The following is a 15,464-nucleotide window of genomic DNA, read 5'->3' as shown; positions in this document are numbered from 1 at the left end:
GTCTTGTGCATGCTGCTAAAGTTTAGTGCAAAAAAAATCCCATTCTATTTAATCAGCTTCTGACGCAAAAAAAAAGCTGCAAAACCTGATGTCTTTGTTTTTTGGTGCATATTTTCAGCGTTTTTAGACCATCCATTAAGTTCAATGGGTGAAAAAACACTGAAAAAATGCTGAAAAAAGTGACATGCTCTAATGTGCAAAAAAAGACACAAAGCACAAAACACTGATCACAAAAAAACAAGCTGTGAGCATGAGGTTTCTGAAATATCACAGACAGTACTGCTAATACTGTAAAACACAGCTGAAAAGTTGCATTGTTTTTAAAGTCTATTTTATGTCGGAGGTTTTAGTTCGTCATTATTATGGGTTTGAGATTTCCAGATATTTTCAGCTGATTTTTAAAAATTTCTCCTAATTTTGTAGCAAATGAACTTGAGTGCTCCCATGATGGGATTCTATGGACACCTGTATTTTTTAGCAAATTTTGCAATATTTTAGGAGAACATTCCGACTTTTTGAGCTAAAAATTATTAAAGAAAAAAAAACAAAGATCATTTTTGATTTAACTCAAAATTCATGAACCGCTTGCGCTAGTTTTGAAAAATGTGGCAGAAAATAAGTATTCAGACAACAAAAAAAACATTAAAAATCCCGCCAGCGATGAATCTGGACTAAAGTAAATTAGAAAGTTGTAGAACTTTTAAGTTATTAATCAGAAAGTCCCTTTTAGTGCGGGTTCTTGAAGAACTTTTGATAATACTACAAATAAAGGGGTCTACCCACCAACAGCATTTATGACCCATCCACTAGACAGGTAATAATGCAGGATCAGTGGGGGTCCAACTATTGGGAGGCCCATTGATCATGAGAACGGGGGACCTGTGTCTCCTGTGTAAGTTGAGCTTCATTGACTATCTATGACAGGAGTGGTCACACATGGACATTACCGTTCTTATACACCCATGACAGTGAATGCCACAGTGATCACAAACAGCACCACTACTACATTTACACAGGACTTTTGAACTATTTTCTTCGGATCAAGGATAGTCCAAAAGCTGTGATAGGTGACAAGTGTATGTGGGAGAACCCCTTTAAGGCTTTGTGTATTTTACAGTAAGTCTGAAATCTCCTTTAAAAGAGAATTCCCCACACATCTGATGTCTGACCAAAGCTGACCCTGTGAGCTCCATTGTACCCATTTAATAGCCACCCTAATTGCCAATCATGGGGCTAAGATAGTTGAGTTCTGCCCCAATGACTCTGAGAAACTGGAGTCAATGTAGCAGGGATGTCACATGACTCATATAGGCTCACCTGATTGGTTGGCAAGGTTAGTTTAAGCTACAATGTATCTTTCTTTGTTTACAATTCTATTTACCCTTTTATAAGAAATGTTTCATCCACATCAGTATTACCTCCGACTGCACATTTCCATCCTTTTATCTCAGAAGAGAGGATTACTGCGGAGCCTCATTAAAACCAAAGTATTAATTTATTTCTGAAATATAAGTGCAACGTTATAGCAATTAGAACATGAAAACAAAGAGTAAAAGAAACATGTCGTGCATGATCCGCCCGGGTGCACTGTCAAAAAGTGGAAAAATAATCATCTCTCGTGAGAATTAGCTAAGAGGTGAAAACTGTGATGGGTTTATTAGCCGACTGCCTTATGTTGTTGCAGATTTCTGGTCATTAGAAAAAAATCGGCGGTCATAGATACATAGATAAATCTGGGGAAAAAAACAACTGTACATGTTGGAAAGTTTCTTTTGAGCGATTGATATGAGATGGACATAAAGATAGACAGACATCTTGGAAAGGTTTTCTCATCAGATTAGATAGATGGATGGATGAATGGATGGGTGGATAGATCATAGATAGATGATAAATAGATAGATGAGCGGATGGATAGATGGGCAGATGGATAGATGAGCAGATGGATTGATGGGCAGATGGATAGATGGGCGGATGGATAGATGAGCGGATGGATAGATGAGCGGATGGATAGATGGGCAGATTGATAGATGAGCGGATGGATAGATGGGCGGATGGATAGATGAGCGGATGGATAGATGGGCAGATGGATAGATGAGCAGATGGATTGATGGACAGATGGATAGATAGGCGGATGGATAGATGAGCGGATGGATAGATGAGCGGATGGATAGATGGATAGATGAGCGGATGGATAGATGGGCAGATGGATAGATGAGCGGATGGATAGATGGGCGGATGGATAGATGGGCGGATGGATAGGTGAGCAGATGGATTGATGGGCAGATGGATTGATGGATTGATGGGCAGATGAGCGGATGGATTGATGGATAGATGGGCAGATGCATAAATGGGCGGATGGATAGATGAGCAGATGGATTGATGGGCGGATGGATAGATGGGCGGATGGATAGATGGGCGGATGGATAGATGGGCGGATGGATAGATGAGCAGATGGATAGATGGGCAGATGGATTGATGGGCAGATGGATAGATGGGCGGATGGATAGATGGGCGGATGGATAGATGAGCAGATGGATTGATGGGCAGATGGATAGATGGATAGATGAGCGGATGGATAGATGAGCGGATGGATAGATGGGCAGATAGACAGATGAGCAGATGGATAGATGGGCAGATGGATAGATGAGCGGATGGATAGATGAGCGGATGGATAGATGGGCAGATGGATAGATGAGCGGATGGATAGATGGACAGATGGATAGATGAGCGGATGGATAGATGGGCAGATGGATAGATGAGCGGATGGATAGATGGCGGATGGATAGATGGGTGGATGGGCAGATGAGCGGATGGATAGATGAGAGGATGGATAGATGGGCAGATGGATAGATGAGCGGATGGATAGATGAGAGGATGGATAGATGGGCAGATGATAGATGAGCAGATGGATAGATGGACAGATGGATAGATGAGCGGATGGATAGATGGGCAGATGGATAGATGAGCGGATGGATAGATGGCGGATGGATAGATGGGTGGATGGGCAGATGAGCGGATGGATAGATGAGAGGATGGATAGATGGGCAGATGGATAGATGAGTGGATGGATAGATGAGAGGATGGATAGATGGGCAGATGATAGATGAGCAGATGGATAGATGGACAGATGGATAGATGAGCGGATGGATAGATGGGAAGATGGATAGATGAGCGGATGGATAGATGGGAAGATGGATAGATGAGCAGATGGATAGATGGCGGATGGATAGATGGGCAGATGAGCGGATGGATTGATGGGCGGATGGATAGATGGGCAGATGGACAGATGAGCAGATGGATAGATGGGCAGATGGATAGATGAGCGGATGGATAGATGAGCGGATGGATAGATGGGCAGATGGATAGATGAGCGGATGGATAGATGGACAGATGGATAGATGAGCGGATGGATAGATGGGCAGATGGATAGATGAGCGGATGGATAGATGGCGGATGAATAGATGGGTGGATGGGCAGATGAGCGGATGGATAGATGGGCAGATGGATAGATGAGCGGATGGATAGATGAGCGGATGGATAGATGAGAGGATGGATAGATGGGCAGATGGATAGATGAGCGGATGGATAGATGGGCAGATGATAGATGAGCAGATGGATAGATGGACAGTTGGATAGATGAGCGGATGGATAGATGGGAAGATGGATAGATGGGAAGATGGATAGATGAGCAGATGGATAGATGGCGGATGGATAGATGGGCGGATGGGCAGATGAGCGGATGGATTGATGGGCGGATGGATAGATGGGCAGATGGATAGATGGGCAGATGGATAGATGGGCAGATGGATAGATGGGCAGATGAGCGGATGGATAGATGGGCAGATGGATAGATGAGCGGATGGATAGATGGGCAGATGGATAGATGAGCAGATGGATAGATGGGCAGATGGATAGATGAGCGGATGGATAGATGGGAAGATGGATAGATGAGCAGATGGATAGATGGCGGATGGATAGATGGGCAGATGAGCGGATGGATTGATGGGCGGATGGATAGATGGGCAGATGGACAGATGAGCAGATGGATAGATGGGCAGATGGATAGATGAGCGGATGGATAGATGAGCGGATGGATAGATGGGCAGATGGATAGATGAGCGGATGGATAGATGGACAGATGGATAGATGAGCGGATGGATAGATGGGCAGATGGATAGATGAGCGGATGGATAGATGGCGGATGAATAGATGGGTGGATGGGCAGATGAGCGGATGGATAGATGGGCAGATGGATAGATGAGCGGATGGATAGATGAGCGGATGGATAGATGAGAGGATGGATAGATGGGCAGATGGATAGATGAGCGGATGGATAGATGGGCAGATGATAGATGAGCAGATGGATAGATGGACAGATGGATAGATGAGCGGATGGATAGATGGGAAGATGGATAGATGGGAAGATGGATAGATGGGAAGATGGATAGATGAGCAGATGGATAGATGGCGGATGGATAGATGGGCGGATGGGCAGATGAGCGGATGGATTGATGGGCGGATGGATAGATGGGCAGATGGATAGATGGGCAGATGGATAGATGGGCAGATGGATAGATGGGCAGATGGATAGATGGGCAGATGGATAGATGGGCAGATGAGCGGATGGATAGATGGGCAGATGGATAGATGAGCGGATGGATAGATGGGCAGATGGATAGATGAGCAGATGGATAGATGGGCAGATGGATAGATGAGCTGATGGATAGATGGGCGGATGGATGGATAGATGGGCGGATGGATAGATGGGCGGATGGATAGATGAGCAGATGGATTGATGGGCAGATGGATAGAGGGGCGGATGGATAGATGGGCAGATGGATAGATGAGCGGATGGATTGATGGGCAGATGAATAGATGGATGGCTGGATAGATGGGCAGATAGATGGGCGGATGTATAGAAGAACGGATGATAGATGGGCGGATGGATTGATGGGCAGATGAATAAATGGATGGCTGGATTGATGGATTGATGGGCAGATGAATAAATGGATGGCTGGATTGATGGGTGGATGGATAGATGGGCGAATGGATAGAAGAATGGATGGATAGATGGGCGGATGTATAGATGGGGATGGATAGATGGGCAGATGAATAAATGGATGGTTGGATTGATGGGTGGATGGATAGATGAGCGGATGGATAGAAGAATGGATGGATAGATGGGCAGATGGATAGATGGGGGATGGATAGATGGGCGGATAGATTGATGGGCGGCTGGATAGATGAGTGGATGGATAGATGAGCGGATGGATTGATGGGCGGATGGATAGAAGAACGGATGGATAGATGGGCAGATGGATAGATGGGCGGATGGATTGATCAGCTTTTCAATCTTTCAATTTGATCTACAGATAAAAACACAATCTATATTTTTTACTATTTTGTAGTCACTAAACCTAATGTTATTTACAAAATTATCTATCTATATAATCGTCTAAGGGTCATTTCCATCTGTTTGTCTGTCTGTCTGTCTGTAACGGAAATCCCGGGCACAGTGCAGCCGTGAATTCGCCCCTTCCTACTCTCCATCAGTGCCCCCTCCCTACTCCCCTCCAGTCAGCGCTCACACAGGGTTAATGGCTGCGTAACACTGCGTTATGCCGCGGTGTAACACAGCCCGTTAATGCTGCTATTAACCCTGTGTGACCAACTTTTTACTACTGAGGCTGCCTATGCAGCATCAATAGTAAAAAGATCTAATGTTAAAAATAATTAAAAAATAAAAAATCATTATATACTCACCTTCCGGCGCCTTTCCCGCTCCTTGCGACGCTCCGGGCCATGCATTGCGGTCTCGCGAGATGATGACGTAGCGGTCTCGCGAGACCGCAATGCATTCTTGGGACCGGAGCTAAACGCCTCGCCTGGATCCGGGGGCCGCCGGAAGGTGAGTATATAACTATTTTTTATTTTAATTATTTTTTTTAACAGGGATATGCTATATACTGCATGGGCTGTGTTATATACTGCGTGCCTGTGCTATATACTACATCGCTGTGCTATATACTATGTGGCCTGTGTTATATACTATGTGGGCTGTGTTATATACTACTTGGGCTCTGCTATACACAGCGTGGGCTGTGTTATATACTACGTGGGCTGTGCTATATACTTTGTGGGCTGTGCTATATACTACGTGGGCTGTTATACACTGCGTGGGCTGTGCTATATACTACGTGGCTGTGGTGTCTACTACGTGGCTGTGTTGTATACCACGTGGGCTGTTATATACTACATGGCTGTGTTGTATACTACGTGGCCTGTGTTATATACTACGTGGGCTGCACTATATACTACGTGGGCTGTTATACACTGTGTGGGCTGTGCTATATACTACATGGGCTGTGTTATACACTGTGTGGGCTGTACTATATACTACGTGGGCTGTGTTATACACTGTGTGGGCTGTGCTGTATACTATGTGGCTGTGTTATATACTACGTGGCTGTGTTATATACTGCGTGAGCTGTGAAATATACTATGTGGCTGTTATATACTACGTGGGCTGTGTTATATACTGCGTGACCTGTGTTATATACTGTGTCTCTGTGCTATATACTACGTGGGCTGTGCTATATACTATGTACTGTAGCTGTGCAATATATTACGTGGCTGTGTTATATACTGCGTGAGCTGTGCTATATACTACGTGGGCTGTGCTATATACTACGTGGCTGTGTTATATACTGGGTGAGCTGTGCTATATACTATGTGGCTGTGTTATATACTACATGGGCTGTGCTATATACTACATAGCTGTGCAATATACATGGCTGGGCAATATACTACATGGCTGTGTTACATACTATGTGGGCTGTGCTATATACTACGTGGGCTGTGTTATACACTGCGTGGGCTGTGTTACATACTACGTGGGCTGTGCTATATACTACGTGGGCTGTCTTATATACTGCGTGGGCTGTGTTATATACTACGTGGGCTGTGTTATTCACTGCGTGGGCTGTGTTATACACTGCTTGGGCTGTGCTGTATAGTACGTGGCTGTGTTATATACTACGTGGCCGTGTTATATACTGCGTGAGCTGTGCTATATACTACGTGGCTGTGCTATATACTACGTGGGCTGTGCTATATACTACGTGGGCTGTGCTATATACTACGTAGCTGTGCAATATACATGGCTGGGCAATATACTACGTGGCTGTGCTATATACTACATGGCCTGTGTTATATACTACGTGGGCTGTTATGCACTGCGTGGGCTGTGCTATATATTACGTGGGCTGTGTTATACACAGCATGAGCTGTGCTATATACTACATGGGCTGTGTTATATACTACGTGGGCTGTGCTATATACTACGTGGCTGTGTTATACTATGTGGCTGTGCTATATGCTACGTGGGCTGTGCTATATGCTATGTAGGTTGTGTTATATACTACGTGGCCTGTGCTATATACGTGGCCTGTGCAATATGCTACGTGGCTTGTGCTATATGCTATGTGGGCTGTGCTATATGCTACTTGGCTGTGGTATATTTCTCTGCTGTATCTGTGCATCATGAATCGTGGTATATTAAAGAGGGGGGCCCACTGAGACTCTTTTGCCCGGGGACCTCAAAAACCTGGAGCCGGCCCTGGCTTCACGCCCGGCCACGAACAATCAGCGCCAGGCGCAGTCCGGCTGAGAATTGGCGCGGAATTTGAACCACGCTTCGCTAATTGGTCGTGCCCGGCCGGCCGAATCCTGTGTATAAATTGCATTATTCTGAAAACTTCATAAATAAACTACATACATATTCTAGAATACCCGATGCGTTAGAATCGGGCCACCATCTAGTTGTTAATAAAAGTAGTTCTTACATGTTTCCTCCTATTTCCTTTTCACGTCTCCGAATTATCTCCTGTTACAGGTAATCTGAACTGAACGTAATCCTTTCCCTTCGATAACCTTGTTGTCCACCACTTCTCATCATGGAGATGAACTTTGATATCAAATGTAAACATCAACACAGTCATAAACTTTTGGAACATATGAACGGGATGCGCGCCTCAGCAGAGCTGATTGATGTAGTCCTAGTTGCTGAGGGACAGAGGTTTCCATGTCACCGGGTGGTGTTGGCATCATTCAGTCCGTATTACAAGGCCATGTTCACCTGTGGTTTGGTAGAATGTAACCAGGCGGAAGTGACTCTTCATGACATCACTGCTGGAAGTGTCTCTATCATCTTGGAGTACATGTATACGTCACAACTCTACATCAACAACCTAACTGTCCAAGGAATAGCCACCGCCGCTTATTTCATGCAGATGGATGATGTTTTCAAGATGTGTCAGACGTACATGATGGACCATATGGATGCATCCAACTGTATTGGCATCTTCTACTTTGCCAAGCAAATAAGTGCAGATGACTTAGAAGAAAAGTCCAAGAAATACTTATATCAACACTTTAGTGAGGTTGGCCTTCACGAGGAGATACTAGAAGTTGACTTTCAACAATTGATGGCCATGATCATGTCTGATGACCTCAACGTTTCTCGTGAAGAGACCATCCTAGACCTAGTTCTAAGATGGGTGAACTATGACAAGACTCTAAGATCCCAACATCTTATTGATCTCTTGAAACAAGTCAGGTTACTACTTGTCAGTCCATCTTTCCTTCGAGAAGCTCGGAAAAGGAACACCATCCTCTTGTGTAATGCCCAGTGCTACGACATGGTTGAACAGGCCCTGGAAACCATTGAGAAGTCTACTCAAGTGTCTCTAAGCCTCCGCTATGGAATGGAGACCACAAGTCTTCTCCTCTGTCTTGGCAATAATGCCTCTGGCATCAGGTCAAAATATGGAAGTTTTGGAGATGCCAGTTTTTGCTTTGCTCCTACAACGGGGCGAATATGTTACATGCCATCTCCAAAACAAGGAGAGGTGCTGGGCTCAGTGATGATGGGCGTGGTGACCGAAAATAATGATATTATATTGGCCGGTGAAGCAACAGCTGTGAGGATGTCCAGGCAAAAGAACAGTTGTATCGAGATCTGCAGGTCAGTAGAATGCAATTTTTTTTCCCAATGTCAATGTCAAATGCAGTTGTTTCCCAATGTGATGGTCAATATCATAATTTTGCCAACTTTAAAGGAGCACTCCACAAAAAGTATTATTCCCTAAACCCATGTAAATGTATATGTAATGTATTGTAAGTGCATTAATACATTCATTGACTATCATCTTCTCGGGTTTCCAGCTCTCACACAGGTGACTGAAATTCCGACTCACCGAATATTACTGGGGTTTACATGTGAACCAGAAGTCATGATTACATTGTAAGTCTTTGGAGCTCCACAGATCTGTGTTGTAAAAGTGACTTTTCAGTGTGTTTCCACGGACCGTGTGTCCATGGGCAAAACACGCTGACATGTCTGCTTCTAATCAGCAGCACAGACCACAAAGCGTCCCACACAGGTGCACACTGATGACACACGGATTGCATCTTTTCTTCCTTGCTGGTGAAAGAATCTTCTTCCTGGAAGTGTTGAGCTGTGTAGCGTTGGAGTTGGGAGTAGTTGCTCGAGTGTTTTGTGTGCAGTAGTTTTGTGAGTGTTTATCTCTGTATTCCTATTTAGTTTGTTTATTCCTCTCTTTCCCTATCCTCCTCCCTATTTTGGTGAGTATTTAGTATGATAGTGGTTTTCACTTACCCCTGTCGGTCTTTGTATCTTATTTCCCTTACATTTCTGTCCCATGTCTCATGGGATGTAGCAGGGGACAGATTAGGGGTTAACAGGAGCATAGTAAGGTTGAAGAGCCAGGCCTCTCTACCATTAAGAGTACCCCTGGGACAGGGATAACCAGGCTCCCAGTTCCAGTGACAGTTTTAGGCCCCTCTCCCTTACTTCAGACCGTCACATCGTGAGAATAGCCTTATGCTAACTTTATACCTTAACCTTACAAACCCCATGTTTATGTCCCTCTAGTTAATTTCCAGCTTGAACATCTTCTCGAGTTCCCATTAATTACTGTATCATTAGATGTGTAAATTCGGAGAGGACAAGGACGGTGAGTTGCGGATATTGGATGACTGAATGAGAAGTTTCCTAGCAGGACACATGGGAGCACTAAGCAAGGAGAACATTAAAGGTTCCAGTTCTGAGAACGTTCAGCACTAAAAATAAAGAGCGCAATAACAAAATCCTGAAGGAATCGGCTGCATTCGTATTAATTTTTGTTTTATTCTCAAAATAGGCTGAAGGCAATTATTTTTCCCACCTTCGTCTCTTTCATATGGGATTTGGTCGGTTTTGTCAGGATCTATCTAGTCTTCTGCTCACATTAATTTAAAGAAGAGGAACAAATCTGCCCTAAATATTCCATTATTTGCTAGTGACAACCAATATGTTCACTATCAACATTGTCACCATCTTTGCTTTCATTATGGTCACCATCGTTGCCTCCAGTTATGTCACCATTATTGCTTGTAAAAAAAGGTTGGCCCCATTGTTTCCAATCTGGTCTTCATGACGGCTTCCAGTAGGGTCACCGTAATTTCTTCCAATATTGTCACCATCACTGCTTCTAGTATTGTCATAAATGATTGATTCCAATATGGCGTTCATGATTGTTTGCAATATGATCATCATCATTGCTTTTCGTATGGTCACGATCATTGCTTCCTCTGTGGTTGCCATCATTGTTTCCAATATGGTAACCATCCTGACTTGCAATATTGTTGGCATCATGACTTGCAATATGGTCACCATCACAACTTACAAAATGGTAACCATCATGGCTTCTAAAATGGTCATGATCATTGATTTAATTATGGTCACATCACAACTTCCAATATGGTGGCCTTCAATATGGTCATAATCATGGCTTTCAATGTAGTCACAATTACAGCTTTAATTATGGTCACCATCATGGCTTCCAATATGGTGACCATCACTGCTTTCAATATGGTCACCATCACGGCTTACAAGATGGTCACCATCGCAGCTTCTAATATGGTCACCATTATGGCTTACAGTATGGTTGCCATTACGGCTTCCAATATGGTCATCATAAAGGTTTCCAATGTGATGACCCTCACCGCATTCAATATGGTCACCATCATGGCTTTAAATATAATCACCGTAACCAGTTTCAATATGGTTACCATCACGCCATATAAGATGGTCACCATCACGCCTTACAACATGGTCACCATCATTGCTTCCAGTATGGTCAATATCACGGCTTCCTATATGATCACATCACGGCTTCCAATATGGTCAGTATCATGAGCTTTTATTTTGATCGCCATCATGGCTTACAATATCATGAGCTTTTATTTTGATCACCATCCTGGCTTCCAACATGGTCACCATCACGGCTTTCATTTTGGTCACCATTATGGCTTCCAATATGGTCACTATCGTGGCTTTTATTTTGGCCAGCATCACTGCTTCCAACAAGGTCACCCCTGTAGCACCAATAAGACCCATCACGCAGGCTCCATCTGACATCTACGCAGCGAAGGATCCATGCAGGAGCCTGAGAAAGTTGGGGGAAAAAATGACTTATGTCAGTAAGTGTGAGATAAATGCACTTGTTTGAAATCTGTAAAATTTCTAGCAAATATTTCATCACCAGGTATCACAACCGAGGTACCTACTGCTGGGAGAAGCTGTGCACTGCGGACTACCGGGAGCTGTACGCTCTGGGCACTGTTCATAATGACCTTTACCTGATTGGAGGCCAAATAAAGCTGAAAAACCAATATGTCGTTACCAACTGTGTGGACAAATACTTCGCGGACACGGACACCTGGAGGAGCGTGGCCCCGCTGCCCCTTCCTTTGGCCTGCCACGCTGTGGTCACGCTCAGCAATAAGCTGTATGTGATGGGTGGCTGGACACTACAGGTTAGTGGGAGATAATAGATGTTTGTAAGATGCCATACCTCTTTCTTCCTGCGGGGGAGCTGCAGGAAAGACCAATGATAGCTATGAGACCAATGATTGGCAGAATTAAGGATTTTACACCTGAAAGAAGATAATTTATATAGGGTTGGTCTGATTTTATTATCCGCACCCCAGACTCACGTAGAATTTTACATCCTCCTGGTCATAGTGTGAGACAATCCACAGAGCTGCGAGATGATACAAGATATTTGTTAAAGGCGACAGAGCCCATAAATCACAGCCGGTGAACTTCAGACCTATATGCAAACAATGTCACGTACAGCCTAGAAGAACATATATATAAATCCTTACAGTAGGAGAATGCAGCTCTGGAGGAAGCTCAATGCTTCATTCATGACAGCGGAGGCGCAGCCACTGAAAACGGAATGGAGCGTGTGTATAACCGGAGACATACAGCATATATATATATATATATATATATATATATATATATATATATATATATATATATATATATATATATATATATAGAAAGAAACATACGTCTCCATGGTCAGTGGCTCCAACTTATCTGCATCGTACACTGGACTCTACGGTAGTCTGAAATCCCTCTTCTGTCCTATAAGATGTCCTCCGCCATGCTTTATACTGAAGCTTTATACTGCTGCAGAGTTGTAAAACAACAAACACAGATAATACTCACCCTCCCCAGATCCAACGCATGACTACAATGCCGATCACCGCTGCAGTCAGTCACTGAGCTGAGCTCAACGATTGGCTGCAGCGGTGATGTACGCTGTGATCGCGAAGTCACCACTGTAGCTAAATCAGCTGCAGAGAGAAAGTGCCGGACCGGACGAGGGCGAGAACGATCTGTGCTTGCTGTAATTTGGGCACCACTTTTGTGAACCCCTTTAAGTCAAAACATGGAGAGCGAAGCATAAAAATCAAAACTAACAAAGCAGTAAACTAAGAGTGATAATGGGAAGAGAAAAAGTAATTTCTGCAGATAGAAAGAGGGAAAAGAGTCTGAACATGGGGGGATTATGGGTCCTCTTACATTTTGGGCACCTGGTGTAAGGCGTCATAACTCCAGCCAGCGCCGGGATGTAGTGTACGGTGACCACCATAAGTGAGAAGTGGTGAGTTAGTGGTCTGGGATAGAACTGCTTTGGGGGGCTTGATTGTCCAGTATATTGGGACCATCTAGGAGCACAGTATATGTCTGGAGGATGGCAGCACAGTTTACTCCTAAAGGCACGGTGCATCTTCGGGAGGCAGTTGTCTCATTTACCAGACCATGCTGGAGTTCTACAGTCTTAACCCCAGCAGTAGAGATGAGCGAATATATTGGTAGGACCCTGGACCAGCGTCCCCCTCAGTAGTGCATAGGTGCAGGATGATAGCCCTGAGGACCACCCCCTACCTGCCAGCCGGCATCCGCGGCATCTGCTTCAATTAGCCGCCCTGGTACAATGTCATGTGTCTGTCACATCGCCATAAGGATGTCACGCTCATCCAAGGAGGAGCGGCGGAGAGGCGGCAGTTGTCAGCAGCTATGGACCACTGATGGGACCACCGATGGGACCATTGATGGCACCACTGATGGGACCACTGATGGGAAAGCTGATGAAACCGCCAATGGGACCATTGATAGGACCACTGATAGGACCACAGATGGGACCATTGATGGGATAACTGATGGGACCATTGATGGGATTGCCAGTAGGACCACTGATGGGGCTGCTGATGGGACCATTGATGGGACCACTGATGGGACCGTTAATGGGACCATTGATGGCATAACTGATGGGACCATTGATGGGACCACTTATGGGACCGATGATAGGACCACTGATGGAACTGCTGATGGGACCGCTGATGGAAACGTTGATGGGACCACTGATGAGACGACTTATGGGACCACTGATGGGACATCTGGATTAGAGTCTTGCAAATTAATTTGCTCATGTCCACCCAGCAGCTTTGCCTTTATTCTACTTGTCCCATGGTGCCGGCGTCATCGGTGGATGGGGCATGTAATGTTTTTCTATAGGACCCATCAATATGGCAGATTTGCCCGTGTCGGAGAGCGTAGGGGACAGCTCTGTTGTGGGGTCTTAGTTCCTACATCGATGATGAAATCTTCTTTTGCTATTTACTTGGATTTTTCTGCAGTGGGAGGCAGAAGGTAAGGCAGAATCTCGGAGGAGTCTCTGACATAATTACCTGAATTTCCTGAACTGTGCCTTGTGTTCTGGCAGGAGCTGCCGGCACGGAGGGGGTTAATGCACTATTATAAAGTGACAGCTTGTCAGGAACGGAGTTATTTATATTGCAAAAAAATATATATACAGGAAAGAGGTAAAATCTGCCCACTGTTCACATGCCAAAGGCGCCTTAGAGCCGGGCAGTGAGAGCAGCCGGTGGGCATTGGACCATCCGCGCCCCCCGGGAACCTGCAGCTCAGCCGGAAGAATAATGAGCTCTTAACCCTTTCATATTGTCAGCTGTCCATGGGGATGGTGCACCGCTGGTGGTCACACAAAGACCCCTCTGTGATAGCATCGTTATACATGGCACGTGGTGGGCGCAGGATCCCGCAGACATTTTACATCCGGCCACAGAACTGTCAATCACTGTTAAGACCCATAATGCAACATGTTTCAGAGGAGCAACTTTTTATGGGGCCCCAATGCATAATGTGTCATAATCAGTATAGGGGCCCCTCCAGCCCCGGGGCCCTGATGTAGCTGCTGCAGCACTGACCCCCAGGACCACTGCTCTGTTACCCCATGCCCAAACCGTAAGAGGCGCGGAGGCCAGAATGGACGGGGTCCCATCACATCCATCGCAGGTGGGCGTTTATTGATGAACCACGACCGGCATTAATATCAGACATTCTGCTTTTGTCAGTCGGCGCTCAAAACAGATGGCAGGAAGGAAGGCGAAGCTCCACGAGCCGCTCATCAGCGCCGCGCCTCTTACTTATCAAATTAGGGGAACATGTTTTGCTTCAAAGACAATAAAAAGGATTATTCTCTGCTGAAATGTAAATAGCAAAAAAAGGAAAAGGACAGAACCAGAGGAGGAGCGGGAAAACGGGGGAACGTAATAATGAAGAGCAAAGAGGAGGTAGAACACAAGAGGCATAAAATATACAATCACCTTCACACAGAAAGCGCAGTCACTGTGTACATACATTACATTACTGATCCTGTATTATACTCCAGAGCTGCACTCACTATTCTGCTGGTGCAGTCACTGTGTACATACATTACTGATCCTGAGTTACATCCTGTATTATACCCCAGAGCTGCACTCACTATTCTGCTGGTGCAGTCACTGTGTACATACATTACATTACTGATCCTGAGTTACATCCTGTATTATACCCCAGAGCTGCACTCACTATTCTGCTGGTGCAGTCACTGTGTACATTACATTACTGGTCCTGAGTTACATCCTGTATTATACACCAGAGCTGCACTCACTATTCTGCTGGTGCAGTCACTGTGTACATACATTACTGATCCTGAGTTACATCCTGTATTATACCCCAGAGCTGCACTCACTATTCTGCT

General features: G+C 44.9%; 1 protein-coding gene across 1 annotated transcript in view; it reads left to right on the top strand.

Moving 5' to 3' along the window:
• Window positions 1–15,464, top strand: part of KBTBD12 (kelch repeat and BTB domain containing 12) — a 67,640-nt gene that overhangs the window by 9,969 nt on the left and 42,207 nt on the right. The window contains exons 2-3 of the mRNA XM_077276570.1: window positions 7,895–9,025; window positions 11,610–11,880. Of these exons, the coding sequence (XP_077132685.1) occupies window positions 7,956–9,025; window positions 11,610–11,880 (1,341 nt within the window). The 5' untranslated portion in view covers window positions 7,895–7,955. The remainder of the gene's footprint in view (window positions 1–7,894; window positions 9,026–11,609; window positions 11,881–15,464) is intronic.

This window comes from Ranitomeya variabilis, chromosome 8 (genome assembly GCF_051348905.1).
Source record: "Ranitomeya variabilis isolate aRanVar5 chromosome 8, aRanVar5.hap1, whole genome shotgun sequence".
Classification (NCBI taxonomy): domain Eukaryota; kingdom Metazoa; phylum Chordata; class Amphibia; order Anura; family Dendrobatidae; genus Ranitomeya; species Ranitomeya variabilis.
Note: the sequence above shows the minus strand (reverse complement) of the source record. Positions and strands in the feature narration are given on the sequence as shown.